The sequence below is a fragment of the Hydra vulgaris genome, chromosome 06 (assembly GCF_038396675.1).
Source record: "Hydra vulgaris chromosome 06, alternate assembly HydraT2T_AEP".
Classification (NCBI taxonomy): domain Eukaryota; kingdom Metazoa; phylum Cnidaria; class Hydrozoa; order Anthoathecata; family Hydridae; genus Hydra; species Hydra vulgaris.
In genome coordinates this window covers 14,271,582-14,282,500 of record NC_088925.1, presented here as the reverse complement: position 1 = coordinate 14,282,500, position 10,919 = coordinate 14,271,582, and the positions used below count along the sequence as shown (strand labels likewise).

At 27.4% G+C, this 10,919-nt stretch overlaps 1 protein-coding gene across 1 annotated transcript; it reads right to left on the bottom strand.

Moving 5' to 3' along the window:
* Positions 1-9,745: 9,745 nt before the first annotated feature.
* On the bottom strand, positions 9,746-10,594 carry LOC136080965 (eukaryotic translation initiation factor 4 gamma 3-like). Its single transcript, XM_065798318.1, has 4 exons — positions 10,449-10,594; positions 10,174-10,258; positions 9,957-10,103; positions 9,746-9,894 (listed from the first exon to the last, which is right to left on the bottom strand). The coding sequence occupies exons 1-4, from the start codon at positions 10,566-10,568 to the stop codon at positions 9,761-9,763; spliced, it is 486 nt and encodes a 161-aa protein (XP_065654390.1). The 5' UTR covers positions 10,569-10,594; the 3' UTR covers positions 9,746-9,760.
* Positions 10,595-10,919: the final 325 nt, after the last annotated feature.

The window sequence follows — 10,919 nt, the reverse complement described above, 5'->3', positions numbered from 1 at the left end:
AATCGTTTTTTACAAAAAGATCACTGGGAAACCTTAATTAGCCCCAGGTCCCACGTTTGTTTTAAATTTCATAACCGACTCTAAATCTAAGGTAGATATTTAATCTCTAAAAATAATTTGCAATATAGGATTCTTAATCAGCATTAAATTCTCTATCATAATCAACAATAAAATAGAAAGTAGAAAAAAAAAAAAAAGGGGGAGGGGGGGCAAGGGAAACTGTAGTAGCGCCCCAAGATGTTCCAGACATTTCTTCAAAAATTAATATTTATTTTAGAGACAATGCTGCTAATGTTAAAGCAGCCTTCAATGAACCGAGTTGTATCTATCAATCAGCTAGGTGTCTTAACCATTCTTTTGTTTTAAGTTGTATCTATCAACCAGCTAGGTGTCTTAACCTAATCTTCTTGAACAAATCTAATAAATTTAGAATATAAACAAAATGCACAAAATTAATTTTTATTTCGTCAACTTGCACGAAACTGTGCAAATCGTTAAAAAAAAATACCGAATCGAAAACAAGTAAAGGAAAGGAAAAAAAGTATTTGTATGTTTTTATATTATTTCTATGTTGTAGATAAAATTATTGGCTGCTCAAATTGACATCCCTATATTCCTGGAAACTGTTTGTTCAGATTCCATGATGTTTGCGGCAAACGTTCACCAAACTAACCACAGCTTAGTTTTTAAGTACATACGATGTGGCATAAAAAAAGATTTTCATCAAATAAAACTCTAAAATATATAACTGATTTTGAATAAGATAATGTTTCTCCATCAGCTTTCAAATTCAATTGCTTAAGGTAATTTTGATAATCTGTTTTAAAAATAACTATTATGGCTTTTATTAAGTGAAATTTTATTTGCTCTCAGCCAGTTGACTACAAAACAAATGGCCTAATTAGTGTTGTCAGCAAAATTGTAAGTGGAAACATTTTTAACGCAAAAGTTAAGCTCATTGATGTATACTAAGAAGAGCAGAGACTCAAGGAGAGTTCCTTGGGAGATTCCTAAACTTAAGAGTTTCTTTTACGAAGTTATTTTGTTTATAGTTACGCACTGAGTTTTGTTGTTTAAGTAAGATTTAAATCATTGTAGAGGAATACAAAGAAATACGAGGAAAAACACCACACACAAACTTATTTTTATCAAGTACACTTTGATTTATCTCTGAAAAATCAATTAGTGCATGAGTTATAGAATGTTTTTTCCTAAATCCATATTGTTATTTACGAATTCAATTGTAGTTATCAAAGAAGCTGTGCAATCTGTAACTTTTTTTTCTGAAACATTTTTTGAAAATATTTTGCATATATTAGATAATAGGGAAATGGTCTGTAATTAGTATGATCAAGCTTTAGTTCATTCTTGTGAATAGGAATAATATGAGTGATTTTAAAGAGGTCTGGGAATATTCCGTTTTTAAATGAGTTGGTTACGACTATACTTATTGGCTCAGATATGATCTTTGGTGAGAGTTTTAAAACTGAAGTAGGGATGCTATTAGGCCTCTCTTTTTAGTATTCATTGCACAGATTTTCGATTTTTTCTATTGTTACTGGTGAGATAAAAAAAAAATTTATTGCTGTGAGTTTTATTCGAGAGATAATCGTTTTATTTATTTTTAGAAGGTTCAATACTTTCGGAAAAGTTATCTGCAATATATAAAAAATTATCACTAAAACAGTTAGCAATTAGTTTATCGTCGGTAAACAATGGAAAGTTTAATACATTGTTTCTTTGAAATGCAAATCTTAATATTTATTATTTCTTCAATTCCTTGCCACTTTTTCCTTATGTTGAGTAAATTACTTTCGAAGAAGCTTTAATAAAAGTATTTTTTACTGATTGTCAGTAAATTACAGATTTTTCTTTTTCGTTTTTTAAACAAACGAAATGTTTTTTTTTTTTGTTATGGATGACGAAAGATAAGTAATTTCTTGCATTGTTTATCTTTTATTTGAATAGATTCCTTAATTTATCCAGGGCTTACTTTAAGAATATGATTACTTTTTTTTGTTTGGAGTTTTTTTACTGATTGTCAGTAAATTACTGATTTTTCTTTTTCGTTTTTTAAACGAACGAAATGTGTTTTTTTTTTTTGTTATGGATGACGAAAGATAAGTAATTTCTTGCATAGTTTATCTTTTATTTGAATAGATTCCTTAATTTATCCAGGGCTTACTTTAAGAATATGATTGCTTTTTTGTTTGGAGTTTTAGTGGGGCATGATTGTTTAAAAAATGTTCGATGTTTTGGATGAGTACTTTTACTGATTGATTGAGGTCGTCATTGTCTTTTATTAAATGGAACTAAGGAATAGTTTTAATACCTTTTAGAAAATTGTCTCAATTAACCAAACTTTCTCAATTAAATTTTTTGTAGTTTTTTTTATACTTTATTTCTGCTTATTACTTTTTGAAAAAAAACTAGGTATTTGAATAAATGAAGCAAAATGATCTGAAATGGAAGCAGTTAGGTTACCGGATACAGGGGCAATTCTACAAGTGTGTGGGGAGTTAGACTACTCCCATCCCTCCAAAGAAGCCAATTTTCAAGTTATAGCCAGTTTTTTGAGGAATATAGTCGGCTAGTTGGGTCTTTGATACATTTCAGACGGGTGATTTTTAGTTTTGAGAGTTTAGTTTTTTTGAAGAAAGCAGGCAGTACTTTTTAAGGATTTGCCCTCACCCCTCATTTTGTTTCTAGATTCTCTCCTTACCGGATATGTTTTGAATTTAAACTAACTCTTGTTGGCAAGGTAATGAATGGAAAAAAGTCTTGAGAGCACATAGTATTGATGAAAAATGATATATTAGACGAAGGTTCATATTTATTCAAATTAATGTTGAAACCTCATATGAGTTTTTCATTTTTATTTTCTTTAGTTGGTTTTTCTAGCAAATGTATAAGAAATAAAAGTAAGAAAAAAAATTGATTAAAATCGTTAACGGATAATCAAAGCTGGAGATAGATTCAACCTATAACAGTATATATTTTTTTTATGGGATCAATAATCTTTATAAACATTGATTCAAGCTCTTGCTTTATATTAGCATTTCCTTTCTATTTTTATAAACTAATTAAGTTTTTATGTACAGGAGTGCTCCACCGCAATTAAGATTAAAATAAAATATAATAATAAGTAATATAAAAAAAGAATAGTACGGTAAATAAAATATTAGTAAATATAATAAAATAATAAAAGGAAAAGTAATAGCACAAGCAAACAACCTTTACAAACAACCTTAAATTGCATAATATTTATAATAAGATAAATAAAAATATCATTTGTTGTTTATAGTTATTAGTAATATAGTATTATAAAAATAAGTTTAAAACAGATAATATAATATTAAAATAAATTAAAATAGGTATAACAGATAAGTGGTTACTTGAAATAAAATAAAAATTATATCAACCGTTGACATACAGTATGCAAAAAAAAAAAATCGTACACTTAAAAAAAAATAATCGTACACTTAAAAAAAAATCATAATTTTTAAGATTGCATAAGAAAAATGAGTTTTCCGTTAAATTATTTGGATTTTTTTTTGATATTTTATTAAGTAATGTTTTAAGAATTTATTTCTGCATTGGTGAACTAATTGTCTTTCAAACCTATTGAATTTTACACAATTAATCTAATGATGCATAAAATTGACTGCAAAAAAAATAATCGTACACTAATAAAATAGGTCGTTATTTTAAAGTAAATCACTAAAACTGAACAATCAAACTAGTAAGTAAAGTTGAAAGTAGTAAATTTTAAAATACACTTTCGTCCTAGAAATAAAATAAACATATTTAAATAGTATTTCAGCAAAATGGCGTCAAAAAAAAACATTTGTCTTTCCATCAACGGAGCCTCGTTATTGATTTGAAAAATCAAGGAAAATCCTTCTGCCAGATACAAAAAGAAACAGGAATTCCTTTTACGACAGTGTCCTTAATTGTTAAGAAGCATGATCTGATTGGAACCGTTGCTAGTGTGGCTGGTAGAGGACGAAAACGCAAGACCACTAGTGCAATTGATCGCAATATCATCATTAATGTTAAAAAAAAAAAGATTTGTTTCGGCAGTTAAATTAGCTTTAAAAGTTCAAGAAGATCACAACATCACAGTGACTCCTCAAACAATCCGAAATCGTATTAGAGAACATGGAAACAGAGGAAGAGTAGTTCGAAAAAAACCTTTTTTAACTACAAAACAAATGAAACGTCGATTGGAATTTGCAAAGAAGTACGAAAAAATGCCGATATCATATTGGAAAAGTATTTTGTGGTTAGATGAGTCAAAATACAAACTTGTTTCATCGGATGGAGTCCAGAAGGTGTGGCGAAAAAAAGGAGAAGCTTATAAATTGAGTTGTTTGCGAGGTAGTGTAAAGCATGGAGGAGGAAATGTGATGGTTTGGGGTAGTATGAGTTGGAAAGGAGTGGGGAAATTGACATTTATTGATGATAAAATGGATGCTTCAATGTATTGTGAAATTCTCAAAGCCAACTTGCAGCCATCTGCTAAAAAATTGAGAATGGGAAACGATTTCATACTCCAGCAGGATAACGATCCAAAGCATACCGCTAAGAAAACAAAGGTATACTTTGACACAAAGAGCATCAATGTTTTGGAATGGCGATCTCAAAGTCCGGACTTAAATCCAATAGAAAATTTGTGGTATATTTTGGACAGAAAAATTGGCGATCGAGCATTTACACGCAAAGAGGACTTGAAAGTAGCTATATTGAGCGCATGGGGGTAATATAACAACAAAAGTGACCCAAAATTTGGTCAACTCAATGCCAAATCGTCTAGCTGAGATTATCAAGGCCAAAGGAGGCCCCACTCGATACTAATCTCCACAAAGTTTGATGAATTTGACATTAATTTTGAACTGTACGATTATTTTTTCTGCATTCAATTTTATGCATCATTAAATCCATTGTGTAAAATTCAATAGGTTTGAAAGACAATTCATTCACCAATGCAGAAATAAATTCTTAAAACTTTATTTATCAAGATATAAAAAAAAAAAAACAAAAAACAATGTATTACTTGGGACTATTTAAAACAAAACTGTGTAATTTTGTTATACGCTGCCGTATTTATTGCAGAATTTTAACGTATTACAACCAAATAACTTTCAAAGACAAATATTTTGATTATTATTGTAATTTTTTTTATAATGATAATAATAATAATTAATATTATAAATATATAAACATATAAATATATAAGTTATTGTATTTTATATTTATTATTATTAATAAGTATTGTTTTTCTATTTATGCTACTTATGCTATAAATGCTTCTTATACGCTTCACTATTTTTAAACAACAAAAAAAATTAAATTATTTCAGGCCGTTTAACTGCAGGATAAATTTATTTAAATTTACTAATTACCTAAATTTACTTTTTTGACTGTTCATGCCTTTGGGTTATTAAAATATATACTTTATATATTTTAATAATCTATAAAAGTGACAAATATAAATTCAAACTTTAGCTATAAGTCAACTTCAAAACTGCCCGAATTTCTCACAAGCATTTGATGATTTAGTACTTTAAATACTGTCAAATCGACTAAATTTGGTCACTTAGGCTTTGAATATTCATATCTTAGGCATAAAAAATAATTTTTTTTTCTGAATTTTACAGACTGCTATATTGTTAATTTATGTTGTAAAAAACAAAATTAAAAAAATAAAAACTAGCATTTGATATTTCAAATGAAATCAGCTAGTTTGACCAAGTGAGAACAGCAAGTTTGACCAAGTGAGAGCAGCTAGTTTGACCGAACTTTTAATATCATCTCATAAGTTCGGTCACTATACATTCCAGTCAACACATCGCAATATTGCACATTTAACATGCCATTAACACATTACAATATCACAAGTTTATCATTCCTATAACCCATCTTAACAACATATTGCGCTTTCACTAATTTAACATAAAAAATTAAGAATAATTTTAGTAAAATTTTTTTGAATAATTTATTTATAAAAATTTTGAATACTTTTAGTAAATTTTTTTTTTGTAATTTGTTAATGATTTTAGTAAAAATAAGAGCCAAGATGAGAAACAAAAGAATTGCTGCATAAGTTAAGTCCTTTTCCTTGGTCTCAAATCAAAGGAAAGTTATTGAAAACTGTAATAAATGCTTTGACAAAACACTGCTATTTTGAAAACATTAATAACTGAAAATCAACCGTTATTTAAGCTACATCATAGCATTGTAAAAGTTTATCTGATGATATTATTGAACTGATACTAAATTTTATTCAAGTCATGAATATGAGAAGAGATCACCAAACAGATCAGACTTTTTTAAAGCTTGTGAAGATGAAGTTAAGAAAAAGCTAAGTGTTAAGGCGACGTTAGAATTTTCATGTTCTATCAAAACACTATTTAATCGGTATCATGTAAGTCGATACCGATATGGTTGGTCTCGTATTGTGTGGTATCGCTTAAGCGATACCACATATAGTATATATACTATTATTATTATTACAGCAAGACATTAGTATACTAATGTCTTGCTGGGTATATAATTATATACTAATGTCGATAACATTAGTATTGGTTCGATACCACGCGATACCGAGAAAGATAGTCTCGTATCGTGTGATATCGCATATAAATAAGCGATATCACACGATATAATACTAACGGTATCTACATTGGTATACTAATGTCGATACCGTCATTTTGGTTTTTGTTTTTGTTCTTTATTACATTTTAAACATGTTGTTTCAAAATATAAAGTTTACAAAATTACAAGTTAAGATTAAAAAAAGTAAATGACAAAAACGCCTATTATTTTAGAATTAAAGCCAGAAAAGCTGGCGTTAAATCTAAAATAATAGAATAGTATTTTGCCTTTTTTAGCCTAGAAAGGTTTTTGGATTCAATCTCTTTGGCTAAAACTTTAATCAAATCCGTTCTGTGTGTCATTGCTCAAATAGTGCTCCTTGGTTTCTTTGTCCTGGATTCTTCGCATAAGCTCATTTAGAACGGTATCATACTTAGCCAGTAATTCAAACACCCCAAGAAGATTTCTTGCGGAAAAAAATAAATTAACGTTTCTAACAAAGCCCTCCAAAATATCCACTCTTTATGAAGCAACTTTTGTTGTTGCTTGTCTATGGTAGCTTGATTTGCAATGTCTGCATTACCAAAATTGAAAAAAAAAAAAGTCAAATAAAAATATATCATTAATACCAACAAAAATATTCGAAAAAAAACCATGATTCCTTAAATGAATATAATTATAGAGCAACTGCCAAAAACTTTTCAAAAAGATACATTTTGGAGTGATAATGCTATCTCAGTTCAAAAATAATATATGATATATAAAAGTATATAATGTAGTCTTTGCAAATGTTATAAGACAACACAAATTAAGTATTTTTTTATCCATGCCTGGCCAATTAGTTGTTGACGGAATAGGAGGGTTTCTTAAAAAGTTTGCATTATCCAGAATATTGGCTCAAATATTACAATTTGTACAAGTATCAAAAAAGTCAGTGTGAAATATACTTTGGTTGATGTTAATAAAATTCAAAAACACACTGAACATATTAGATTGTCAAATCGTTACAAGGAATTAAAAAAAAACATATTGTTTTTAAATTTAAAATAACAAAAAAAAACAAAATTGTTGCTGAAAAAATCGATTCTTATTAAATTTAAAACACATATCTCTTTTATAATAAACTTCTACTTAAAAAAGTCAAATTCAACAAATAAATAAATATTTTTTTAAATTTGAAATTAAAATAAACTAATTTTTTTCAAGTCATTTTTGATTTTAAATTTAAAAATCTGTTGGCTCATTGCTTGCATTAACAATGTTGCAATATTCATAGCATGAAGTTGAATATTGAACTCATGGTTGAAGGTATAATGACATCATAAAGTGACGGATATTGGATTTTTTGGTGTTATACTACTAGACTTATATTCATTGATAAGTTTTAAGCTTCATTGTATTATCTGGCGGCGTTCAAAAATTATGGCCATATAAAATTTGTAACCCCCCTCAATTTGAGGGAGTTACAAATTTTAAAAAAAGATCATAAATTTTACCTATATTGGGTGATTTTTCCATGTATTCTTTATGTATCTTTTTTCTGCGCTAATAAGCATCACTCCCTGACTTGTTTGTGTCAGTTTTTTTATTTAGTGCAAAGGCAAAATGTTTTAAGTTCTGATATACATCATAAAAAAGCAATAAGCAGATATAAAAAAAGTCCTAGAGAAAAGTTGTATTTAATTAAACGTGTATTTAATTAAAAGCTGTATTTAATTAAACGTGTTTCGAAAAATAAAATGATTTTATTTTGTAGAGGGTAAAAAAAAAAAGAAAATAGAAAGCTCGAATGTAAAAATCCAAATAAATTTCGTAAGTTTTAAAACTACATTTACCCATGCAGACTTGAAAAAAGCTTCTATGATATTGATATAAGTCTATAAATAAATTAAAAAAATATATACTGATTTATAGTTTTATTTGTCAAAAGAATGTTTGAGAAAAATACGTAAAGGTTCGTGATTGATAATATCAAAAAAAAGTCTAGTAGAATAGGGACTTCATTTTAGGGTAGATTAGGGTAATATGAGCTTAAACTGGGACTTTATATTAGGGTAGGAAGTCATGTTAGGGTAGATTTGGGTAATATGAGCATACTTCAAAATTTCTTAGATGTAATCAGTAAAGTTAAAGTTGCTTTTTTGAATCAACTTGATGTGGTGATGACAGGAATCAGTGCAATTAGCGTAAATTTATATGTAGTAATTAGCGGCTATCATCTACTTAAAACGCTGTTAAACTTTTTACGCTGTTAAAATAATATCATCACGCATGAATAAATCTGTGGCGCGAAATATTGGTGCTAAAATAATGAAATTAATTTTTTTATAAAGAAAAATATGTCAGCTAAAAATCCAATCCCCTTTTGCTTAAAAAATAATGCGTAGAAACATTTAGTTTTGTCTTTATTTAAAGATGCAATTTTTGAGTAATATGAGCATGCTTAAATTACCCAGTGTTTTTTATTGAAATTATTTAGTTTAAAGTCCTAAAATAGCAGTGGTTTTAATTGCTTTTTGAATAAAAACAAAACATAGTAAAAAATATTAATATTTTAACAATGCTAAATATTACTATGTAAATTAAAAACCAAAAACTTGAATTTTTATAGTTCAAAGGTTTGACTTAATAAAATTGTAAAAATAACGAACTAATTTTTTTTTGCAGAAAACATAGTACATAGTTTCAACAAAAAGTGGCCTAAAATTTGATCTTTTAATGATAAGTTTTGTTAATAATGAATCCATTATATTCCAAAAATTAGTTCTAATTATTAGGTTGGTATTTTTTTACTTAATTCTTGTTTTGTTTTTGAGCTAATTTAAAGTGCTCATATTACCAAGTGGTCTGAGTAGTATGAGTAATTTTGCTACTATTTGAAAACCTCTGTGTTTTTAAGATAAAATCCCTAATTATTAATAATTTTTATTCGTAAAAATTTTGGATCCAGCATAATTATTTTTGAAAATATTCCAATTCTCGCTTAAGGTGCTCATATTACCCTAATCTACCCTAAATATGAAAACAATAGAAAATATTTCGCAAAATCCTGCATGATATAAGCTTTTTTTCTAAAATATTTTGTTAAAGATTCTCTTGGCTAATTAAGAACCTAAGTAGAATTTTTTTCGTTAGATTCTTCTTTAGCTTTACGTAACCAAGATTAAAAGTCTTTTGCCGAATTATTTGTATTTCCTTTTCTATCTGGGAATTTTTTACTTGATTCCCACGTAAAAAATGTTTCCTCTGATATAATATCGTGGTTATATAAATCTTGAAACAAAGTAATAGCAAGACCTAAAAACAAGATAAAAGAATTAAAAATTTTTAAAATTAAGGAAAAAGGGAAAAAACTTTACCTATATGGTGATGTAACGTTGTCACAAACTCCTGAATACCATACAACGCAAACAATTCTATATTTTTATTTCCATCAATATACTTTAATAAAATATTTTTACGTTTCTCTAATTCATCTTTGTTACAGTTACACGTATTTGTCGTATCTAAAAAGAAAGTCATTACCGTAAATCTAATTTAAGAGCATAATACTAAAGATTAACAAATTTAACTGACCTTCAACCTTGATTGTGCTATTACAAATCATTGACGTTAACTCTTTTATGAAATATGGATCAGATTTACAATTGCTACATTCACTCTATAAACATATTTAAATAACAATTTCATAACAATTAAACCGAACTGCAAACAAGTAAGAAGAAATTAAGCAACAAACTTAGCATGTACAAGTTATTTGGTCAAAAAATTTATCCCAAAAAAGTTCGCATAAAAATGAAAAACAATTTATAAAAATAAAATGCAACAAGGAACTTAAAACTAAAACTTACATCAATATAGGATGTTATTTTATTATTGTTGCCTTTATCGTAAAGTATACGTAATAGACCTTTTAGAACATTATTTGAATGACTTTTATTACTTGAAGTTGAATTCATTAAAAACTCCATTTTCTATACATAAAAGAGATTAGCATAAAAAAAGACTGCGTAATTGGGTGTTACTGAAAAAAGATCCGCTAAATATTGATAAAAATACGGTTAAACATTTTTAACATGTTTTAGGTTTTATTTTCTATTAGATCTGGCTAAGTCTAAAACGAGGTAACCGCATTTTGGACTATGTAACTAAATTATATTTAATTATTAAATAAAGTATTTATATTTCTATAGTATTTCGATTTCTTAAAGAATTCCATCGCTCGTTCCATAATTTAACACAGTACTCAACTTTTTAGATAGTTATCTACTTACCGTCTTATAAATTTATCTACATTTTCATCATTATATAATAACATCTCC